The 25367-nt window shown below is 39.3% G+C and overlaps 1 protein-coding gene across 2 annotated transcripts in view; it reads right to left on the reverse strand.

The window, feature by feature from the left end:
- Positions 1 to 25367, reverse strand: part of TTN (titin) — a 274931-nt gene that overhangs the window by 217889 nt on the left and 31675 nt on the right. For both annotated transcript variants that reach the window (XM_047772981.1, XM_047772982.1), the window contains exons 27-44: positions 23598 to 25291; positions 23169 to 23450; positions 22346 to 22612; positions 21976 to 22248; positions 21590 to 21853; positions 21241 to 21501; positions 19387 to 19647; positions 18097 to 18360; positions 17743 to 18003; positions 17366 to 17626; positions 16716 to 16976; positions 16063 to 16204; positions 15805 to 15970; positions 14194 to 14425; positions 12524 to 12808; positions 12176 to 12301; positions 7793 to 7981; positions 2552 to 2596 (exon numbers count right to left, since the gene is read on the reverse strand). In XM_047772981.1, coding sequence (XP_047628937.1) covers positions 2552 to 2596; positions 7793 to 7981; positions 12176 to 12301; positions 12524 to 12808; positions 14194 to 14425; positions 15805 to 15970; positions 16063 to 16204; positions 16716 to 16976; positions 17366 to 17626; positions 17743 to 18003; positions 18097 to 18360; positions 19387 to 19647; positions 21241 to 21501; positions 21590 to 21853; positions 21976 to 22248; positions 22346 to 22612; positions 23169 to 23450; positions 23598 to 25291 — 5534 coding nt within the window. The remainder of the gene's footprint in view (positions 1 to 2551; positions 2597 to 7792; positions 7982 to 12175; positions 12302 to 12523; positions 12809 to 14193; positions 14426 to 15804; positions 15971 to 16062; positions 16205 to 16715; positions 16977 to 17365; positions 17627 to 17742; positions 18004 to 18096; positions 18361 to 19386; positions 19648 to 21240; positions 21502 to 21589; positions 21854 to 21975; positions 22249 to 22345; positions 22613 to 23168; positions 23451 to 23597; positions 25292 to 25367) is intronic.

Raw genomic sequence — 25367 nt, forward strand, 5'->3', positions numbered from 1 at the left:
GGATGTCTTTGGAAAGAATTTTCGAAAAATCTTGTGGTTTTTTCTTCCTGTTCAGTTTCGAATTCATCAACTTTTGTGGAAGTGGAGTGTTGTAATTCTCTTAAGTCATCTTTTCTTATTCTTTCTCTCTCCAGCTCTTCATTTTCTTTAATTTTTAAAACTGTACCAGAAGATTCACTAGTGTATGGCACAGTAACTGGATACACCTCTCTAGGGGTCTCATATATTTCCTCGTTCTTACTTACATTCATGATATCTTCAGTTGACTCTATAATTTCGGTTTTGGTCATAATTTCTTCAAGTTGTTCTCTTGCTTGGTTAGTCTCATTTACTATAATGTTACCATATAAATGGTCTCTTGATAGATTTTCTCTTGGGAATGGCTCTTGGCTCATTCTCATTTTGGTCTGGAGAATTTCCTCATCAACTGTAGCCTGAGAGCTTGTGGGAAGTTCTTCAGAGCCTACATTTTGATCCATTAGATAAGGAAGGACATGTGGCTCTTGGACAATAACCTCAGCTAAATCATCTACCTTATCCCCATTGTCAGCCAGATCAGATACAGACCTGCTTTTTATTTCCTCTCTAGAGAACAAAATGTCTTTATCACTGTCTTCACTTCTCAAAGTTCTTGAACTGATTTCAGATGACACATCTAACAGAGATAATTTCTTTTTCTCCATTAACATTTTTCTAGCCTCCCGTAAACGTTGCAACTTCATTTTGGTCTCCTCATCCAGGAAACTTTCACCTACATTAAGCCATCCCCTTATATCAGACTTACTTTCTAAATATTCTTCATCATACATTAAATCTATTTTCCTGCTAGGTCTCACTGTCTTAAAGTGTATAGTTCGCATCATTCCCTGTTGTTCCACATCTTGTTTCTTGTTAAAGGGAGAGCCAGTAAACCTCAGGTCAACCTTTACTCTATCTTCTCTCCTTTCAACCAAAGCCTCCATATTTCCATGCGTCTGTTCTGCCCTTTTCAGAAATTCTAAATATTTCTCATCTTGCCCTTTTTGAATAACAAGCAATGATGCAGTTGACTCAGCAGACCCTTCACTATTAATTGCTAATAATCTGTAACTTCCAGAATCTCTGTCTTGGACCCTTTTAACCTCTAAGCTGGATGAGTGATGATGTAAATCACTCTCTGTCTTTATAACCCGCCGAAGGCCCGTTGGGATGGGTCGATTGTTGTGAAACCAAGTCATTTCTGGAGTTGGACAGGCAATTAATCTACATTTAAAAACAACAGGTTCGCCCTCTAAAACATATTTAAATGTAAGTTTTTGGGTAAAAGAAGGCTTGAAATATTCAGGCCAGGAGCTCGTAGATGATATTCTACTTGCATATCTTTTAGCAGCCATGGAGCTGTGGTCTACATCTTCAGAATCTGAGAAGGCATCACGTGTATCTCTTTCTGAATGTTCAGATTCTTCCTCAGAAAACAATTCTGAAAAAAAGTTAAATCATAAAGCCTTTTACTATCTTCCATAGTATTTGAAAATTTTGAAAATAAATGAAATTGCAAAATAGGAAATAAAATAAAGTGCATGCTACAGATTCTCACAAATCCATAAAAAAATTCACTCACCATATTTGTTCGAATAAACGCAACACCATGCTCTGTTTAAAAGATTCTGACACGAAAATCGTTCGTTGTCTGGTCTTTTCTTCAAACTGCTGAAATTTCTTCTTGAACAAGCAAAAATGCATTTCAAAATAACATGTTCCTGTGCATATTTGTTTTGGGAGCAGGAAAACTTTGTTCTTTTGACAGCTAAGAGGAAAATCTTACCTGACTTGCAGAGTAGTGGAATAAACGCCCTTTCTGATCCTTTTCATTATAGATTAAATTATTATTTTTTTGAGAATTAACTATTTAAAAATATATACAATAACTATAACCATAAATTATCAGCTAAAATAAAATAAAATGAGAAGGCGTTTATTCGAACTAATACAGCCGTAAAGACACGATGTTATGCAAAGGAAAGCAGGCAATAAGGATCACATAAGGCAGCTATCTGCAAGCCAGTGTAAGAGACATATCAATGTTAAAATGATATGTGTGCACGAAGTGTAAACCAGAATGGGAATGTAACATTTTCACACACCCTAAAGAAAATAGCATTTCAATCCTAATTCATTCGTGACATTGCATTCTGAGAATGACAGCTAGGTTATTGTCTATTGTACAACTTAATTCACTGGGATTTTGAAAACAAACTTCTACTCCATGATTTCATGCATTAAGATGAAAACTTTTCCTAATACACGCTTTTGAAAGTGGCTGCAAACATGAAGTTGAATATGGCTGATAAATTTTAAACACAAGATTTTAAATTATCATCAGACAAATGACTGTGAAATGCATGTAACCATTAGCATACTAAACCAGGCATGCGACATAGTAATATATACTCTAAGAGATATATTTGAACATCTATGTCATTTTTCTCAATAATACTAACAGAAGACAGCTCAAGGATTCTGTTAATCCTTCAGAATTTCTACTTAAATCTCACATTCAATATAACAATACCTTTCATCTCCATCTCCATCTGCTCATGCAAAATTGATTCAGGGGCTAGAATGGAAAAACAAGAGATTTTCATGATTAATTCCATATACTTTCTGACTCAATTCATGATTCATACAATTACAATTTTCTCATTTATTATAATAATAGAAAAGTACACCCCCCAAAATCCATGCCAAATGAATCAATGAGCATGTACATGACAATTTGACAGAAAGATTTTAAAACACTTTTATTTTAGGTTCTCTATGAAATTTCCACTTTTAGTTCCATAATTCCCCATGCCTTTTACATGCATTGAGAAAAGCAATCCACAGACTAAAGGAACATTTCTTTTTAAATGCCTTATTGACAGAACACTTGCTAAGAGATAAAATCACATTTAGAAGGAGCATGCATTTTCTAACTTGCCACTTTTAATTGAGGGCTACTCTCTGCTTTCCCTGCAGAATTAAGTGTTTTCTGCTAGTAAATACTCCTTTGATTTGAACTACCTTTAAAACATTAAACTATGCAAAGTCTAATTATATATTAAAGAGCAAAACAAAGAGTTTTCAACTCAAAATTGATTTTATTACATAAGGAAAAGATACAGCCTTTAGACACAATCATTTCTGGGGGCCTTCTGGAGGAAGCCTGGGTACCACTCAATGTCCGGTCCGCGTGACACAAGTCAGTGTGCTTGACGCCCCGGCTTCTCAGTTCCTTGGGGTCGTTAGCACGAAGTTAATGACAAACTTGATGATTTCTTTGACGATTCTCTCTTTACTTCATGGGTTGTTTTAATTTGGGACTCTTTGAGTGTTCTAATACTTTTAGTGTCTGAATCAAGGTTAACTTTGGTAAATGCTCTGGTTTGCAATTCTTTTGCTAGGTAAGAATAAAGTCTGGAAAAGGAAGAAATTAGCTGTGTTTGTAAAACAAGTGCAGAATTTAGAGAAGATGGAATGCCATGGGATGGAGAGAAAGCAGCACATTAGTCCCAAGTTGGAGATATAATATATCTATGCTCATGATGTGCATAAGAACTCTACTCAGACTTGTGGTGGTTCCCAGTCCTACCATGATTTTCGTTGCAAATTCTATAGTCTGTGTAAAGTTATTAGGCCAGAACAAAAGAGGGACAGATAAGACTGGCCTATATCAGATAATTAGTACTGTGCCTGATTCCTTCACTCTTCAAACACTTCAAAGTGGCTTATCTTTTAACTTAGGTAAGGCAGCCTGGACTTTCCAAGAAAATGCTCCTGTTCCAACAACATTTTAATAATATAATCAGTTGGAACTGATCAACTAGAAATCGTGAGGCAAAAATGTCCAGGTTAAATCTACTCTGGGAACAACTTTTGATCAAGCCTTCCCTACAGTACTGCGTTCTTTAGGAAGGAAGTGGAAAAGTCTATGTTCCCCCCACCTCCACAATGCAGCCAGCTCCCAATTATCTTGCTACGGAAATGGTCACGGTTGGCACCTACATGACTTGTAGACAATGCCTTCAGATAGATAGTTACTCAGTGTATTTATTGTGCCAGCCAGAAGCTATGGTGAAATTGAGGGTCAACTTTCTGGATGGTGGAATTTTTCACCTAATGTGCATCACTAGACCTCAGTTCTTAAGGTATTCCTCTCTTAGCAGATATAGACCAAAATGTAAGATTAAGAAAGGAAAAAAAACCCCTCCTTTTGATGAGTGAGGACTGCAGATATATCAAGTGGATTAACAAATCCATTTTAAAATTCAGTGCAGAGGTGGCCAGGTACATAGCACTGATTGCCCCCTGAACATCTCTAATACCTCAAAAATCGTACGGCTGGATCAGGGAGGAAATAGAGGGCACAGCTCTCCACAGGCCCTTGGAGATGCCCAAATCCCTATGGCCGTAGGCTTCAGTGAAGATCTTCCAGTATATGAAAGATACTTTTCTCATTTCGTTAGTATCTAAGAAGATAGTCTGTGGATGGAAGGAAGAAGGCATCCTTTGCCCAGGTAAATATGCCCATGCCCTTCCAGACACGGTGGTGAATGAAGCACAATAACAACAAAAATTATGATCTTGCCATGAGATCATGCTACAATTCTGGGATGATCTGAGGCTCTAACCAGCATCACTGATGGCGACATATCTAGAGTCTACTAATTTTGGTCCAGACAGTGCCGGGCACAATAATAAATACTCAATAAATACTCGATGAACTATAACATCTTAATCTTCTTTGGTATACTTCCTTAGTGGCACATTTGGTAAGTGTTAGAAAATAACAGCACATAGGAAACAAACCTTAACTTCCTGAACCCAGATTTGAAAGTTAAACTTCCTTGAATCCAGACTGGAAAGTTATATGTTCATAAAGTGTTTGGCCAATGACTTGGCTGGCTTTCAAAAGTCACTTATGAAGAGTGCTAATTTGAGGATATTCTAATTAATATATTCATTGATTCAATTTGCTTGATGGAAAAGCTGCATAAAGCGATGAGGATGAAATGAAGCAAGTCACAGCTAAAAATCAAATAACCACCTTCTACTCTTAGAACTGCTGACGTTGTCTTCTCTCCATGCTCATTGCGTACGATGCAGCTGTACAATTCTTGGTCTACCAGTTGAACATTATATATGGTAAGAAATTGAATTGAACATTATATATGGTTTTGTGACTGCTTCACTCTCTTAGATTCCTCTATTGTTACACCTTCGTAAGTCCAGGATACATCAACAAAAGACTCATCTTCTAAAACACAGAGGAATTGAGCCGTGTCGCCGCACTTTACAGAGAGGTCCTGAAGATGCAGGAGAATCTTCGGCATGTCCCCTGGTACCTCTTCTGCACATTTCTCAGATAATTCAATGCTTCCTGCAATTTGTGATGAAATTTGGGATGCAGTATGGTGCAATTCTGCCTCTTGGATGGATGCAGGTGTGTGGGTAGAACTTTGAGATACACTTTCAAACACCTGCCATTCATATTCATGTGATGACCCTGGAAATGACTTAATTTCACTTTGGGATATTTTGCTCTCCTGCTTTGTGAAAGAGGACTCTGCCACTGCCTGGGACTTGGTGGACTTTCTTACATTTCTCCCAGAACTTTGCCTAGCTAGAGCTTGCACTGTGTAATCAAGTGACAAGAGAAAGAAAAGAATATTAAGATCTAAGATTTCTCACTTGGCTAGGTTAGTAACATAAAGTGGCATGGAAGATGAAGATGAAAGAGATCACCGTCATTTGGAAGTAGCATGCCAGATGCAGATCCTCTGGGATGTGAGGATCACACAAAAGAAAATTCATTCCCAGTGATCCGGGGATGAATGGATGATAAAGGCTCACGTAGATGCCATATAGTATCTGATTCCTTTCCTCTGTTGTCATTGCAGCTCCCCAGAGTGACATAGCCCCCCATTTTCTCTATGACTATCTTTGGGATAGCATTTGTCCTCCTTACACCATCTACTTTATAAATAATATGTAGCAAATAAATCATTGATGATGCAATGATAAGATGCTATTTAGAAAAGAGAAAACATCAAGCAAAGTTGATGCCTAACCAAATAATAACTCATGTAATGCCCAGAACACATACTTCAATGAGATTTAAAAAACACTGGTTAAACCATAATTGAAGACTTAGAGGGACTGGGCTGTTACTTTATTAGTAAATGATGAACTGACCGCAATATGCACTGAGACACACAGCAGAGACTCTCATTAGTAATAGTGGGAGTAGGAAGGATGCAGCAGATCAAAGTCTTTGAAGCAAGCTGGGCTTCCTTTACCTTTTGGAGTCACTGTGAGCGTAGCCGCACAAGTGGCTTCCCCCGCGCTATTGGCTGCTTTGCAAGAGTACTGGCCGGCATGCTCTGAGTAAGCATCAACTATAAGCATTAAAGCCATGCCTGTGGACTCCTCAAAATGGAAAATTATATCTTTTGATGGTAGAATTGGCTGCTGGTTATGAAACCACTGGATTTCTGGCTTGGGAATACCAAAAACCCTCGTATGAAATCTGACTGTCTCCCCGCTGTGCACCCTGAGGCTTGACAGAGGCTGGATGAAGATGGGCTTTTGGCCAAGGGGCTCCTTCTTAAATGAAACTGATGAAGAGACATGCCATTGAGAATTTGATGTAATTTCTTCAAGTTTGCTAAATCCTGAAAAGAAGCATGCCAATCTTTAATGTCTTAGTTTGCATGGACACCAGAATTCACTGGGAGTTGTCTACAGTTCTGCTACAAATTTCAGTGATGGATGAGAATCCAGTCCAAGCCTAATGCCTTGTCAATGTATGCCACTATTGATTCAAAGCCACATGAGTTCCCTTCCGTTTTCCAGACAAACATGCTGAGACATAAATAGTTTTAAGGCGCTTCACTATATGTTCATGAAGATGGTAGTAGAGGGTGCAATTCAGTGTAGGTATTCTTGTTTTCTACTATTCCCCCCCCCAGTTGTAAAATAAACCTTCTTTTTTGTAAACCGCATTGAACTGATTATTAAAACATCTGGTTGTTATTATAAGTGTTCAAAATCAAGGGAAAAAGCAAAAGTTGCCTTAACTCTTCATATATTTATACATGCTTAATACTACAGAGACCAAATTAGCTCAGAAAAAATAGCCTGACTGTATAAAAATATTCGTCATTTTGAATCTGAGTGCCGCCCTGCCTGATACCTAGGAAATATTTCTGATTGCAATTTAAGAACCCCAAATAATAGAAAAGTTAAGCCATTTTACAACTGAGCCCCTCAACCCTCAACCCTTTGAATGACAGTGAACACATCAAGCTGGTAAGCAGACCTGAAATCATCCACTGTAGCTTCTGTGAAATCAGAATTGTGTCAACACAATGGTGGGATGTGTTAACACTCTTAGATTAAAAAAAATATATTAAAAAAATTTTCATCCTAGCCAAACAAGAAAACAACCTATTTCTTTAGCATATTTCTGCCCATTCTGATACATGCTGATCAGGAAGCATGAAAGCTGGTGATGAGAGCAATACATTACAAAATGCTATGGAGACAAAGCAGGGGCAAATAAAAAAATGATGCTTTGTGATTTATAATGACTCCAGTACCTGAAAAGCGAGAATATCACATATAACATGGAAACAATTAGTTGGGTTAAAAAATAATGGTAGGACCAGTGATGATTTACATGAAATCTTTAGTGTTTGTTACTGAATTTTGAAATTAGATCTATATTTAAATGGTTCTTAAAGGTTTTTTGTTTTTTTTTTTTTTACTGTACCTTCCAGTCTCAGAGTGGCTGTGCTTGATACTTGACCAATAGCATTACTAGCAACAAAAGTATAAATTCCTTCATCTTCTGGAAAAGCTTCAGCAATTTCCAATTGGTAAGTGTCTTCAAACTGAGTCATTCTAAAGAACCGAGAAGGCTTGATTTTCTTGTCTTTGCTGTACCAAGACACTTTTAGATCTGTATCACAAAAGAAAAAGGATGTTTAAGTCACAGGAACAAGCAGGTATTTTTATTTACCTGCAAACATAAAATTGATGATATTGGTGACTAATTTTATATTTATCCCAGTAGTATTATAGTTTTCTTTTGAGCATGCCATATCTGATCTTACATGATTTCATTTCTAAGAAGGAAACATGATTCTAAGATAAAGAGTTTGATATTGTCTCTCCCCGGCAAGGATCCTTTCTTACTCTTCCTGACACCTTCTTCCTTTGATGAACTGAGTGAAGCAGGAGGACAGGCCTGAACTGCTGATAACGAATGAGCCAAAGGGCAAGACCTGTCTTGGGAATGGACTTGATGCTTCTGGCTGGGCTGCCACTGCTGTGTTGGTCACTGGCCTCTCACAGCTTCTGTGAGGCTACCACACTGCCCTAGTTCCTCACTGCCACCACTCCATTGTGTTTGGTCCCTAAATCTTGTTCACTCAATCTCCTGGACTCTGGCACAATCGACCCTCTTCTTCCTCCTGACTCCCCTCATTGTCAATACTCTCTAAGTTTATCTATTAGGATAGTCTCTCCCCTGGTCCCTTACCTCCAATCTCACCTTCCACATCTGTCCATTCTTCATTATCAGAATATTGCTTCTAAAAAGCAAACCTGATCACATCACCCAGGGGCTTAAAAACCTTCCAGTGGCTCCTCAAAGTAAACAATATAAAATCTAAGGTTCTAAGCACAGAATATCAAGCCCTTTAGTACCTAGCCCTTGCCTTCTTTTCTGTCTTCTTACCCATTCATTACATCACTTTCCAAACATACTTAAACCACCGTGGCCAGCACATGGAGTGTTCGTGCAAGCTTTTATGACTTTGTAAATGGTGTTCTACGCCTGGAGTGCCATTGTGCTCAATGATCCTATTAATTCTTCAATGTTCAGTCCATGCATCTTTCGCCAGCTGTCTCCCAGACAGAGAGCTCTGAGTAGGTGGGCTGTTATAGCACTCACAATTTTGGGATCTAGTCGTGCAGGTGTATCTCCTCACCTACACAATGAGCTTCTTAAAGGCATGAGACAGGCCCTGGCACCTATAGAACTTCCTGGGTCTCAATAGCAGGAATACAAATGTTGGTAAAAGAATACAATGAAATAGATGCTTAAGTGAAAAATGGGTGGTCTTTGTTGCTAAAATAATTTTTTATCATTTCTCTTAGCTAGCTGCTACTCTGTAAGCCTCCAAATGATACTGACTCATTATCTGCAGAATGAACAGTAGCAAAAAAGCTATCTTTATTTACAAGTTTTAAAATTCCACTTTTCCAAATTGCTCTTCTACCAGTAGGTGGCACCAGAGACCGTCAGTAGACCATATTTTCACCCATAAAATCATCATCAGATTGCTCAGGACCATGCTCTTTCCTTCAGCAAGTATTACATTCCCCAAAATATGAGACAGGGGCTTCTCATATTTTTTTCCAAGTTTTACAAAGTGGCACTGCACTTATTTTCTTATGGAAATACATAGTCAGAGGAAGTTATGTAAATATTTTCGCAATCTGAGGGGTATGACACTATGTGATCTGGTAAGCTTTTATTCTAAGGCATTTTATTCAATGAATTTAGTTTTTGTCATACAGAAAATACATTTATGAAAGGATGCTAAAAACTTTGTATGTGTAAACATATTATCACACATACAGAGTTAATGATGTCATGAATTTATAAAGCCTGTTAGAACATTTAAAGACACCTGTTACATAGAAAAGATGTTTTTCTCTTTCTACCCCAATTGGAGTCTTCTAGAGAGCTGCAAATGTATTTTTACAACACCTTAAAGGCAAACTATAAAATGATATATAAACTAAAAAGTACTATATAAATATAGTTCAGACTACTACTCTAGACAATCCACATAGACATGTATTTATTTGAAAACTAATACCATATGATATCACTCATAACTGGAATCTAATATCCAGCACAAATGAACATCTCCTCAGAAAAGAAAATCATGGACTTGGAGAAGAGACTTGTGGCTGCCTGATGGGAGGGGGAGGGAGTGGGAGGGATCGGGAGCTTGGGCTTCTCAGACACAACTTAGAATAGATTTACAAGGAGATCCTGCTGAATAGCATTGAGAACTTTGTCTAAATACTCATGCTGCAACAGAAGAAAGGGTGGGGGAAAAATGTAATTGTAATGTATACATGTAAGGATAACCTGACCCCCTTGCTGTACAGTGGGAAAATAAAAAAAATTATAAAAATAAAAAAAAAAGAAAACTTTCCTCTAAAAATTCAATAAATGGATAAATTCTTTAGTGTGGCTTTGGTGAATTTGATATTAAAATGCATTTTTCTGGAGTTCCCTTTGTGGCTTAGCAGTAACGAACCAACTAGTATCCATGAGGATGTGGATTCAATTCCTGGCTTCGCTGTGGTGGTGTAGGTTGTAGATGCGGCTCAGATCTGGAATTGCTGTGGCTATGGCATAGGCTGTCAGCTGTAGCTCTATTTCGACCTCTAGCCTGGGAACTTCCCTATGCTGCAGGGGTGGCCCTAAAAAGCAAAAAAAAAAAAAAAAAAAAAAAAGGCGAAAAAAAGAAAGATAAAAGAAAAAATGCATTTTTTCTTTATTGTGTTAGTAGGATATTATCTAATCAGTCCTCATTTCTTGATATTTACTATTTCTCAACAACTCCGTTCTGAAGCCACAAAGCCTATAGTATTTATCCATGTTGGTCACCAAACACTAGACTTTTATGTTTCTATAATTCCTCTCAATGGTTCCAATAAAATTAATGTATTGAGCCCCAGTCACTTGCCAGCCATGCCTATAAGTGCTTTATATCCTTTAATTATGCTCATAAAATCAAACAGGTCTATGTGGTTTCTAGATCAGTATCTCCATTCCAGAGGAGAAAATCTCTAGGTGATAGTAGCCCAAATGAAATGATAACTTGTTTAGGAAAATGGCTCTTGGCCATGCTGATTGGGTCCTAAACTAATGGGAGAAAACAGTATAAGCAAAACAAACTTATTAGGAGGGCTGTGAGATGCCTAAGTTTAGAGAATTTCTCTTTGAGGTAGTATCCAAAAGCCAGGAGAATGAGGGAGTCATTTTCATTTGGGATAAATGTGATTTACTTTGTTCCTCCCTGAGGTCAGTCGACAATCATCACTGGCTAGAAATGGCTCCAAACATTTTGTTCTACTAAAGTCAGACTCCTGGGTGAGGGGAGGGGCTGGTGGTACTTGGGAAATGTGCACCATTAAAAATCCCGATAGCTAACAGAAGAAAGGAGTACACATGATGGGAACTGTGCTACATGCTGACATGAGTTATCTAAAGTAATCATGATAATGGTTGTTGGCCATTCAACAATCATTCTTCTGTCCAATCAACAATTACTTATTGAGTATCTACTATGTTCAGAGTTACTTGAGGGTAGGGATCCACCTTTGCTTTCAGAGAGCTTTCCTTTCAGTAGCTACTGCTTTTCAGGTGCCAGGTTCTCTGTACTAAGAAAGAATCCCTGCCCTCTTGGAATGTACATTCCAAGATTTGAATGCAGTATTATCCTCATTTTCTTCATGAGGGAGAGAGGACCAGAGACATCATATATTTGCTGAAGGTCACACAGTGGAGCCAAGATTGAAATCCAACCTTTGTGATCATAATGCTCTGACTTTTGTCCACTACAGGATATTGCCTTCCAAAGGAATATGACTTTTTGCACAAGCACTGTCCATATACTGAACGACATCTTACAGATAAATAGACCCTTCTTTTAAAAATATGTAGATGTCATTATCCTTAATCTAATAATAATTGTAGGCTTTGTCATTTTTTTTTCAAGAGATAACAAAAGTATAACCACAATCATAAGGGAAACATGATATTTTTAGAAGTTTAAAACACTGAAAAAACATTGCTCTAATTTTTTGTGTGGTAAAAAAAAAACAAACAAAAAAAACCCCGCATAACATAAAACTTACCACCTTAACCATTTTCAGGTGTATGATCCAGTGGAAAACACTGATCTAATTCTTAATTCAGTAATTCAAATAAGTCTTCTATAAGATGTCTGTTAAATTTCAAATTTTGCCTGAAGAGATGTTTGTAAGGGAGCAAAGGGTGAGAGAACCTTTCCCACATATCATTCTTTTAAAATATTAGCAATTCTACCTTTGCTTGTAAACCTACCTGTTCCAGAAACTCTGCAATGAAAATGGGCTGGCCGTCCCTCAGAAGTGACAGTATCCTGAAGTGGGGTGATGATGGCAGGAGGATAAACAGGCATTTCCTGATCAGGAGACACAACTTCTGGAACTAAAGAAAGGGACCACAAGACTCGTCAAGATGGACTCACCCTACAGACTGAGAATGAAGCATACCGATTTATCTTAATTTATCTGGCAGTGTTTCAAAGTTCCCAAGTTGGGTAGTAATCTGCTTTTAAGAGTTCTAAATTGCATTTTAAATGCCCCAGGAGAATGCAAAAATAGGATTCTTAGTTTTTGTTTTAATGGAGAAATAGCAAGGCATTTCTACCTTCCACTGAGAGTGAGGCTGAGGTGGTGGCAACACCGTAGTCATTTTTGGCTTCACAGGTATAGACAGCCGCGTCCTCTGGGAAGGCTTCAATGAGCAAAAGCGTGTACTCTTGCCCATCATGAAGGAATTTGCACTTGAAACCAGTGGACAGCAGCTGCTCTTCCTTGTACCAGGAAATTTTGGGTTGAGGTCTGCCAGATATCACAGCACAGAAGCGGGCCGGCTTGCCAGACTGTACAGTAACAGGTTGGAGCTCCTGCAGAATTTGGGGTGGTTCTGGAGCTGGGGAGAAAAGAAAATAAACAGCCTGTGAAAAAACATGGAAATTCAGGAACGCCTAGGGAAATCTATGTTAACTTTTCACAGGTGGTTATGGGCTGGAAATAAAATTTTGAAATTGTGATATCCTTACTTGCCTCAGAATATGAGAACATTCTTTGTGCTAAGCAAGAAGAAGACATTCGGGATTTAGTTCATAAGTACAGGGAATAGCCTTAAGATACTTTGGATGTTGGAGGAGGGGTGCTGGGAGTGCTGAGTTTTTCAGTGTAACGTCATTACCCCTTTTCCTGGCTGGTGTCTGGACTTAGGGTGGCAATGGACAGTACCCTAAAGAATGAGAGAACAACTTCCACATGCTTTCTATTTTTAAAAGTCATTTGGACAAATGTATATGTCATAGTCATTTTTAATATACAGGCGCTAGTGAAGTGCAATCAGTCTGTATAAATGAATGAACGAATGTTACTTCAGATCTAGTTAAAGGCAATTAGGTAGATTTGTTTAAAAAATATCAGCTTTCCTGTTATGCTACTTAAAGCATCTCAGTGTTGTGAGAGTGAGGGGAAGTGGGTATTTTGTGGAACCAAAAAATGGGGAGAAATGACTTCTGAGAGGCTGGTTTCTGACACAGCCGTATGGAAAGACCTTTACTTCTCTGTTCCTCAGTATCTCTAACACTAACATAGAAATAATAATAACTGGATACCACGATCATCAGTCTCCTAGGGACCGAGGGGATGTTAGCAACATGGTTCATTTTAGGAAATGTGAGATTCTTAGTGTTCCCTCATCTTCCTCAGAGGTATTTGTTTAGACAGACAGGACCCAAGGTCAGGATGGGGATGGAGGTTCCACTTTCTCTGTTTCCACGTTAGTTCCAGATCTAGATCAGTCTCAAATTCAGCCCTAAGTTTTCTAAGGAGGAAAGTGGCTGGTTTAATGGTGCTCCTCTGAGGACTTGGTAGCATGTGGAACCCCTGTCTAAAGTCAGAGACCCTGGTCTTAGGGCTTGGGACTGGCCTGTGGCTCTCTAGATTCTCAGGTATGATCGACAAGAGGCTTGGTGGAGCTAGTAGTACTCAAGCAGATAGGGCCAAGGGCAGAGAACTAGAACAGCTGAGCGCTGTACCTAGAAATCCATTTGAGCTCCACTATAACTGTCACACACTGGAGTCAACAGTGTTGACCAACTAAAACCTAGCCATCAGGGGTTTTCTGGAAACAACATCTTAGCTACCATCAGTATAATGTGAAAATAAATATAGCTGCAAACATATGAGTACCATGGGTTCTTGAGAAATTGCCCAGGAACTAGCAGAACTTTAGTAAGTTGAAGGGGAGAATTATTACAGATGGAGGCAAAAATAGTTAATGTTGCTACCTACCATTGACATAGAGAGTAACAGAGCTCCTGTTCCTTCCTGCCACAAAGGTATATTCACCAGCATCACTATGCCTGGTCTCAGAGATAAACATCCGGTGGATTCTTCTCTCCACCACATACTGGTGTCGTTCTTGAATTTGGAAATTGATTTCAATGCCATCTTTATACCAGTGGGCATCAACATCGTCTTCATTGACCTCAAACTCAATAGCAGCACGTTGTTTCTCTATAACCTTTTGATGGAGCAACAGAAAGAGAAAAGTGAAGCCCTGGTTTTCTGACAGTTTTAACCTTTTAATAAAACAGCTCAATTGAAGAGCCTGCCAAACTTAACACATTATGATGTAGCAAGCTGGCTGGTTATAACGCATTCTAAGTTTTCCTACCTATCCTTGGACAAATGGTACCCAAACTTTTGTAGAGAATCATGCTTACACAGAGGAAATGATTTCATCCTTAAATGTTTGCTTCTTAATTAATCATAAAAGAAATCATGACACTTTACATCTGAGGGCTGTTTATCATTGTCAAAGTTCTTTTAAGTTACTGTTAAATTTGAATTCATAGGATGTGAATAATATCTTTGTGGGCTAAGTAGGAACTATTATCCTTGTTTTTAAAAGTGAAGGAATTGGACAAGGTTCAGAATTGGACAATAAAGGATAGGAGACACATCCAGGTTACCAGAGTCTGCAATGAAATCTCTTCACCATGGCCTATGGCCTGTAATGCCTGGCTCTCTGGGGATGAGCAGCATGATACATATGACCTGTAGTGATTAATTTAATTTAATTTAATTTAATTTTTAGGGCCCTACATATGGCATAAGGAAGTTCCCAGGATAGGGATCTAATTGGAACTGTAGCTGCTGGCCTACGCCACAGCCACAGCAACTCGGGATCCGAGCCACATCTATGACCTACACCACAGCTCACGGCAATGCCGGATCCTTAATCCACTGAGTGAGGCCAGGGATTAAACTGGCAACCTCAGGTTACTAGCTAGATTCAGTTCCTCTGTGCCACCACAGGAACTCCTGGACTCTAGTGATTCCTCGTTTTACACATTATCTCCCTTATTTCATGAAGGAAGACTAGCACTTATGAGGTCAAGCTCTACATTTGCAATCAGGGGTAAAGCATTTGTTCAGCCTCCCAGCTAGGAACCCAGCTTTGCTCAAACTGATGTTCCTCCTGGACCTCAGAGGGAGTGCTCCCAGCCCAGCCCTTGCACACCTGCCACTGCACAGTGGAAGGCTTCTGAGAAAATGCCACCTTGTTCTGAATTCCCTTAATTCTAGTTGCTGTACGAACACCACAATTTGAATTTTTCTTGTTGGCAAGTGGCCACTTATTAGACAGTAAAGTTTCTACAGCTGCTTTCATTAAAGTATTTTGACATCTGCTAAGGACACCCTTCTTCCCTAAGTGAAAGGAAACTGTGACTACACTGATGTCAGCATACAAGTGTGAGCCAATAGGCAGGGAGAAGCTGATTTCATTCTTTAGAAGACTAAGGTTAGAAAATTTGAAAGTCAAAAAATTAAATGATAAAATTATAGACTAGGAGCCACTGATGATCTCTCCAAAAACTCCAGCACATGGACAGTTACCTGAACCTCCCTTTTAATGCTTCGGATGCGAACATCTCTGCCCTCTACGTAGAGGTTAGCAGTCGACATGTTGCCTCCTGCCACCACAGAGTACTGCCCGGCATCAGACATCCGGGTGGATGGGATCAGAAGGCGGTGGACATATTTCTCCTTCTGGATCTTTATTCTATGGAGGAAATGGAAATTGAGGTTTAATGTAGGATGATGACCCCAAGGGAACTAGGCATCACTGGGATGTGGCAAAACAAACCAACCCACCTGTCCACAAGCTGTAGCTCTTGGCCATCTTTCATCCACTGCACAGTGATGTCAGGTTCCGAAACTTCACATTCAAACATGGCTCGCTTCTTCTCAAGAACCTTAATGTCCTTAATGTGTTTCCTAAATTCTATGTGACGAGCTGGAGAAGAGCATGTAAAAAAATTAACCTTTCTAACAGCGTTGCCAAGATACAATTCACATACCATACAATTCACTCTTGAAAGCATAGAGTTTCAGAACTTTCAGAACATTCAGAGTTGTGCAATCACCATCATAATCAGTTTCAAAGCATTCTCATTATCTCACAAAGAAATCATGCACCCTTTAGCCCTCCCAGCCCTTCCTAATGCCCTCCTTTCACACTTTGGCACCAATCTATAACCCTATAGATCTGGGTATTCTGAGCTTTTTCTACACCTGGAATCATACGGTATGTGGTCCCCTGTGATGGGGCTTCTTTCATTTAGAATAAAGTTTTTTAAGGTTCACCAATGTTGTAGCACACATAGTGCTTCCTTTTAATTGTTGAATATATCTCATTGCATGGATATACCTCATTTTACTTATCTGTTTATGAGCTGATGTCCTAACATTTTATATAGTGTGTCTGACATTTGTTTTTTATGGATATGACATTTACGAAACCATACCTTCCACATAAAGAGTGGCTGTTGAGGTAGCTTTTCCAGCCACAAAGGTATACTCAGCAGCATCCCCAAAGTGAACATTCCTGATGTTCAGTGAGTGGGTGAGCTTTTTGGTGCGCATCTGGCACCTGTCTGTTGATTTGATTTCCACACCGTTCTTTAGCCATTTATAAGAGATGCCTTCATAGTTCACCGTCACCTCAAAGGTAATGGTATCTTTTTCTTCGGCATTGATGTCCTTCAGCATGGATGTGATCATGATTGCTGCAAAGGAGGAAGGAAACACCCAAGATTTTGTGTCTATATAATGTGGGTTATGACAGGCACAGAATGAAAATTTGGGATGCTTTTAGTGTGTCTGTTAAGGTGATCACAGTTCAGAGAGACGAGCCATGATATCTTCCAGGTACCCCTCCACAGGACAATGCCAACTGAGAGAGGAACATAAAGAGCAAGCAATAGACACAGGAGTATCTTTAAAGGGGGTCTGTCAATACTATTCTAATTGAAAAGTTATCCCAGATGGAGGTGTCAGTGCCTAATTCAGTGCAAATACACTGTAGATGTTTCAATCAAGATAGACAGCTGGTCAGAAATGGAAAGTGCAAGATACAGAATAACAACAGGTCTACTAGACATTCTGTTTAACTTACGAGTCACTTTCAGGGTGGCGCTGACTTGGTCATTGCCACAGACGAATGTGTATTCTGCTGAGTCCTCCGTGCTGGTGTTCATGATGATCAGCTGGTGGAGCTTGCCCTGCACCACTATCTTGAACTTCTCACTCATCTCAATCTCCACACCATTCTTCAGCCACATGGAAGGCACGTTGAAGTGGGAGACCTCGCACTCGAAGGAGGCGGTTTTGGTTTCAGGTACCTCGATGTTTTTCATGGTTTTTGTGATATGTAATGCTTGGGAAAATCAGAGAGCACTTCAGTTAACATATTTTATTAAAGAGAAAGATGAAGCAAATGAATGAATATATGGGGATTCCCTAGAAATGCCCCAAAGGCTGCCTCATACTTACTCTCCACAAATAGTTTAGCTTTGCATTCCAACTGCCCCACCACAGCGGTATACTCCCCAGCATCTGAGGGGGAAATATGCTGTAGCATCAGTTTGTGCACCTTCCTTTCTGAGACCAGCCTGTGTTTGTCACTCGGCTTAATCTCCACGTTCTTGTGGAACCATTTTACTGGCACCGTGTCATGGGAAACACTGACTTCAAAGGACACAGTGGCATTTTCCAAGGCAGTCACATCCTTTGGCTTCTTAATGATCTTGACAGCTGGTGAGAAAAGTTGAAGCAGTTTAGTCACATGGTGAACTTTACAGGAACTGGGAGTTGGCTACTGGTGAAAGTGTTTCTAAGTCAACTTACTCTCAACGTGAAGTCTGGCACTGGCCCCCAGCCTTCCAAGCTTGAAGCCATAAACAGATTCATCCACAACGGCACAGTTTTTAATTCTCAGAGAGTAAGTTGTTCCTTTGACTGAGACAGTGTACTTGTCATTGGATTCCAGCACAACCCCGTTTCTGATCCACTGGACACCTTTTACGTTAGGGTGTGTGAGCTCCACAGTGAAAACAGCATCCTGCGTCTCTGTTACCGTGAGGTTCTTCAGAGTCTTCTTAATTTTAACAGCTGAAGACAAATTTATGATTGGTTTAGAAAATAAAGATGATACCATCAAGTAAGACAAGTCCTGAGTGAGATCATTACCTGGTCATTTGCAGGTAATGGTTATCAACTTTTTTCCAGCTATGTAGTCACTTTAGAATTTTTTTCGATTTTTTTTATTAAAGTGTAGTTGATTTACAATTTTGTGCCAATTTCTGCTGCACAGCAAAGTGACCCAGTCGTACATATATACTAATTCTTTTTCTCATATTATTTTCCACTATGTTCTATCTCAAGAGATCGGATATAGTTCTTTGTGCTATACAGCAGGACCTCATTACTTATCCGTTCTAAAAGTAATAGTTGGCATCTACTAACCAAATTCTCGTCCATTCCACTCCCTCTCCCTTAGCAACTACATAGAGTTTTTAAATGCCACTCTGAGATTATTCAGGAAAACCTGGGATCCAGTTTGAAATGTACTTCGTATAATGATTTTTTAATATGTGAATTAAATGAAGTTTGCATAGCTGTATACTAATAGCTTAACTGATGGTTGGAAAAGAGTGAAAAAAGAACACAGAAGGAGAGCATCTAATTTAGTTGTTGCATAGAGCTGGAACCTAAGAAATGACTTCTTCACATAAATTCATCTGATAAGCAATTTTGCACCTTGTGGTATGTGGCTCAGAAAGAAAGTTTGAGAGTTTATGATGATTTTATGAAATAAGGATTTATGGTACCCACAATTTTTTTAATGATTTTTTCCTCATTATAGTTGGTTTACAGTGTTCTGTCAATTTCTACTGTACAGCAAAGAGACCCAGTCACACATATACATACATTCTTTTTCTCACATTATCCTCCATCATGTTCCATTACAAGTGACTAGATATAGTTCCCTGTGCTGTACAGCAGGATCTTATTGCTTATCCACTCCAAATGCAATAGTTTGTATCTATTAACCCCAGACACCACTGGACTTTTAAAATAACTGTCAAAAATACAGTATGATTTGAAATGGGTAAATCTGTCACTATAATCACTGACCTTCAACTTTGAGTTTGGCAGATGTTTTAGAAGTGGCCACCTTGTAGGTATATTCTCCAATGTCATCCAGCTTGGTGGCAGCAATGATAAGTCTCCTTTTGTGGCCGTCAGATTCACTTCTGATGCTTTTGCTCAGAGGGAGGTGTTTGCCATCTTTCAGCCATTCGCCTTCAGAATCGGGGTTGGCAACTTCGCACTCAAACACAGCTTCCTGGGATTCAGCTACAGTCTGATCTGTGAGTGGCTTAGAGATGGCACCCCCTTTGGGACAAAAGAAACACATGTGTGAATCCTTTACACATATTTATATAATATAGACATCTTTGCATAATTAAATATAAAATATCAAAATTTAAAAACACGATTTAGAACATCACGAAACATCTAATAAAATTATTTTTGCACACATTGAGAAGGCATCACAGAAACCCACAAAGTAAACATCACTGATAACCAGGGAAAATACTGGAATCGGGAAGGTTTTGCAAAGGAAAAGCAACAGTTAAGTTGCATAGAATTCTGAGAATCTTGATGTGCAGTACACCTCGCGGATGGCCTCTAACTCACTTCCTTCTTCTTCAAAAGCATTCTGCCTAAGTCTTCTAAGGATGATTTCCTGGAAATATGTCTCATATTTGATTGGCAAAAATTATGCTGAACAAAATGTCTAGTCATCAATGTTTCTAGAAGATTAGGGATCACTATGTACAAAAAAATCACTGTTTCAATAAATGTCATCTCTTCCATGAAAATATCCCTCATTGCCTCCAGTGCCATCATCCACTGGAAGAAGTAATTACTCCTTCAGCAATTTAGTTGCTGATGTTTCTCTCTCTCTCAACTGTGAATTCCTCCAAAAAAAATCATACATTATTCATTTTTGTATTCTGAGTTCCCAGCACTGTTTGGTCCAAGATAGGTACTTAAAAAAGCATTTGGTAAAATCACATAGGGGCTCATGGTTTTTTGTTATTTTCACGCATTTAAAAACATGTAATTTATATTAAATGTATCACAGTGCAGGATCTGAAATTTTGTTTCAGAAGTCTTTTTCATGGTTAAATTTCTGAGGAAATCGTGCAATGTAATGAAGTGTAAACCATGAAACGTTCATATCAAAGACACACTATTCCCATTGACTTACTGATATACCAGATGTCATAAACTGCACAAATTAATCTCAATGTCATATTCTAACTCCTCAGCATTTATTTATTTTTCAATTTAATTTAATTTACTAGGGACTTCTGCTGAATGAGGATGGTTTATTTCATATCACAAGAAAGAGACCCAGTTACATATACTGAGTTAGATTTTTAAGATACTCACTGGGTTCATAAAATAGGAGGAGAATAAAAACAAAAGTGAAAGAAAATAAGAGTGATGAAAGGAACTATGTCTTTAGAATAGGAGAGTTTAAATAAAACATTTATTGATCATCTATCATGTGCAACATATTGGACTATACAAAGGTGAGAAAGGAGCAATTTCGGATTTTCCAATTATACTCAGGTGTGAGAAGAAATGGTGACTTAGACAAGTATGTGAGTAAGGGCCATGAAAGAGACATACATAAAGCAATCCTGATTTAGGAGGAGTAAGAACTTATACATATGGGAAAATCAAGGAAGGCTTCACAGAGGAGATGACATTTAAGGTTGGTTTTCCTGGAAGAACCTTTAGAATTTAGGCTGGTGGGGACAGTAGTGAGGGTACTATTGGTTTTGAAAATAGCATAAGCAGAGGCAGGGAAGTGGGAAACTGGTGGGAATTTGGGTGAAAATGGTCAATAATTTCTTAAGTTAAAACGACTGCTCCATAGAAGAACTTATATTAAATGATAAATGTACTAACCTGCCACGGTAAGTTTTCCAGATGTCCTATTTTCACCAGCATAAAATGTATACTCCCCTTCATCATCTTTCATCATGTTTAGAACTGTCAACTTATATATTTTTCCATGGGCTTCAATTTTATATTTAGAACTGGGTTTGATTTCCTTGTCCTTAAAATTCCACAGCACATCAATTCCTGAGTGGGACAGCTCAACCTCCAAGACCACATTTTGGGTTTCTGTACAGGTAAGGTCATGAAGACCTCTGATAATTTTAATTTCTGGGGGAAAAATAATCACTTGGTTACTATTATACCTGGAAAACAGAATGCTTAAAACAATACTAAGCTAGATGGAAAGAATCCTTACTTTCTACAGAGAGATTACAGCTGGTTTCAACTCTGCCAACCATGAGCTTGTAAGGTCCTTCATCTGAAGCATGGGTCCGGTTAATCACAAGTCGCTGCTTAGTGCCTTTGACAATGGCATGCACACGATCATCAGGCTTGATTTGCTCATCATTTAAGTACCATTTAACAGAAGTCACATCAGGGACTGAGACCTTACATTCGAGCACAGCCTTGGTGCCCTCAATCACATTAACATCCTTTAGGGGTGTTATTACATCAACACCTGCAAAGCCACACACACAAATGAAAATTTTATGAATATGAATTTTGTTTGAAATGTGTGCTCATGAGAGGTCCCCACCTCAGGGCACAGGGTACACCTTAAACCACATAAATTGCACTCACTGTAGACAGAGACGCGCCCACTGGTTGACAGTCCGAGGGCTGGGATGGTGAAGGAGTAATGGCCAGCATCCTCCTTAGTCATGTCTTCAATAAGCAGCATGTGTGACTGTTTGTCTATCACAATGTGAACCCTGTCACCTGGCTGCACTTCTTGGCCATCTTTCATCCACACACCTTCCACATTCTCTAAGGAGACCTTAACTTCAAGCTGCACGATGTCACCCTCGCAGACTTTTTGATCACTAAGTCCTTGGAGGATAGCAATGGGGCGGGCTGTGAAATACAGGGAGAGATAAGAATATTGGGATCCTTTTTGATCAATAAGCCATAATGATGCTCACTGCAAGCTGACTGCAAGGGGGAGACTTACGTTTCATCTTCAGTTTGCAGGTTGTCTTCTTCCCATCAACAACAAAGCTGTACTCTCCCTGGTCCTCTTTGGTCACATCCTTGACCGTGAGGTTCTGACGACCACGGCGAGATGTAATTGTGTACTTGCCATTGGATTTCAGCTCCACACCATTATGATACCATTTGCCTTCTATATTTTCTGGGGTTATAATGCACTCTAACTCTCCTGAAAATGATTCTGGAACTTCTATGTCCTGAAGTTCTTTCACAAACTCAACCACGGCACCTGAGGCATGAAATAAGGTGAAGTTAATTTCTCCAGAGAGCTATGCATCTAGACTTAGAATAGAGAAAATTCTTTGTAAATATCACCCATACTATCAGGAATATTTTTAATATCTAACTGCTGGACTGAGAAATTGTCAGTTGAAAAGGGTTATTTTAATTTTAAGATTATTTTTAATGCACAGAATTATATTTCAATAAAAATTTTAAAAACAGGACATCAAAATAACCTTGCATTTAAAAAATCTGAGTCGAAAAAGAATGTATGCGTATATGTGTGTGTGTGTGTGTGTGTGTGTATGTAACTGTGTCACTATGCTATACAGTAGAAAGTTGACAGGACACTATAAACCAGCTGTAATGGAAAAATAAAAATTAAAAAAAATTCGAATCATCAACAGTCTTAATCAGTAGTATAAATTCATGATTCTGGCTATAGAGCTTATATCCAATTCCCAAGTAATTCTTTTCATGAAGTGAAAATTGCATGACTGATCTGATCACATACCAAGGGTGACTTTAAAACTTAAGTGAACAATGAAATCAGTATTTACTACCTTCGACAATAAGTTTAGCTGTTGTTTTTACATTTTCGTCTTCCACAAGTACACAGCTATAGTCTTCAGCATCAGAAGCGTCGATGGTCAGCACGGAGAGGAAGTGAACTTTCCTGTCAGAGTGCATCCTATATTTATCGCCCGTGTGAACCTCCACACCGTCTTTATACCATTTCACTTTGACAAATGGCTCTGAGGTTTCACATTCAAAGGTTGCCATGGTGTCTTTTTCCTTAGCAACAACATCTTGTAATTCCTGTGTGAAAGTGATCAATTGCTTGGCTATAAGAAAAAGGAAGAGAAAAAGCACATTTTAGTAGGATAAACTCATGATTTGAATAATGAGAAAAGAAAATAAAAAGAAACACACTACTGGCTATTCACAGATACACAGAGACAGATCCACCAAATGAAAGAAATTCAAATTACCCTGGACGAGTAAGAAAGCATGGCTGGAGGTTTCCCCAGCTATATTAATGGCTTTCACCATGATGCTGGCGGAGTCCTCAGCTGTCACATCTCTAATGACCAGCTCACAAACATTGTCTTCAGGCCAGTACCAGTAGATTCGGTCTGAGCGTTCAATTTTTACACCATTTTTGTACCACTCACATTCAGGGTCTGGTTTTCCCACCACTCTGACCCGGAAGTGTGCATCAGATCCTTGGCCCACAGTTTGGCTTTGGATTCTTTCAAAGATTTTGGGGGCCTCCATACTAGGACTTAGTTCAATTTTATCAGGTTTAAAAGTTGGGATGGTGATTTTGCCTTCTTCTGCTAGGGCTTTCTTCTCCTCTTCAGTTAATTCTTTGGTCCAGTGGAGAAGTTCCTCTTTTGTCTTCCTTAGAAGTTCCTCATAGGATTCATCCTTCTTACGCGACTTGAGCTCCACGGCAGTTATGGCTTCGTAATACCCCTCCTCAGTCCTGCGCTTGAACTTACTACGCAGCTCTTCTGACTCTTCGGGCACTTTTTCATGGGTGATTCTTTCGGCCCTTTTCAACCTGACAATTTCCTTGGTTTCGGTGGTGTCGACAGGTCTGTCTACTTTTTGTACTTCAAACTGAAGTTTTCCAGGTTCATGTATGTGAAACTCGGGCTTTGGCTCAGGGGCTCGTCTAAGGACAGATCTAAAGTCTTCCCTCTGCTGGATCTCAAGCTTCACTTTATGCTCTGTCACACCTTCAGGGTTTTCCGCGGTAACCTTGACTTCACCTGTATCATATGATTTGCAGTCCACGATGTCCAGATAATGAATGCCATCATAGCGGACTCTGAACCTTTTGCTTTTGCGGATGAGCTGCCCATTGAGGTACCAGTTGACTTTGGGCTGAGGGTACCCTGTCACCCGGCAACGGAATCTGGCGGTCTCCCCTTCAAGCACTCTTACTGGCTCTGGGAACAAGACAATATCTGGCTTTTGCTTCTCTTTTTGATCGGTGGTTACACCTGTAAGGGCACCTTCATGAGCCATCCGCTCTAATTCTTCAATTCTCTGTAAGCCTTTCCTCCCCTCAGGCAATTGAGATTCTTCTACAAGACTCTTCTCATCTTTAACAATAAGGGTCGCGGATGTGTGATCGGTTCCGTATTTGTTGGTAGCTCTGCAAGTAATGACACCACTGTCTCTGGAATATGCAACTCCATAATCAAGGCTGCAATACCCGAATTCATTGATCATACGGAGCCTATTGGCTGCTTCAAGTGGCTTTCCATCGTGGAGCCATTCCACCACCATCGTAGGGTCACCGATGGGCGTTAGCCTGCATTCAAAGTGGGCAGGTCCAAAGCGCTTGAGTCTTAAGGAAGTGAGTTTTTTCTTGAAAAATGGCTTCTGTTGTTTCTCTTTGTCATAGAGGTCACCCTCTTCCCACTGCTCTTGACCGTATCGCAAATGGAGGGGCTCCAGTTCTGGGGCTGCAATCTCCTTTGCTCTATATGTCCCTCGTGGGATGATTAATCTTCTCTCTGGCTCAGGCTCTGCAAACTCAACTTCCACATTTACTTTGCATCTTGTAGTGTCTCGGCCAGCCTTATTAATAGCAGTTGCAGTGTACCAGGCAGAGTCTTGGCTGACGGTGGAATCGATTTTAAGGGCAGCTTCTCCCTTGGTGCCTTCAATTCTATAAAAAGTGAAAAATAAATAATCAGTACAGAAGTAGTTGTTCCTTCATTGGTTACTGGATTTGTGGAATGAGA

Source organism: Phacochoerus africanus, chromosome 3 (assembly GCF_016906955.1).
Source record: "Phacochoerus africanus isolate WHEZ1 chromosome 3, ROS_Pafr_v1, whole genome shotgun sequence".
In the NCBI taxonomy this organism is placed as follows: domain Eukaryota; kingdom Metazoa; phylum Chordata; class Mammalia; order Artiodactyla; family Suidae; genus Phacochoerus; species Phacochoerus africanus.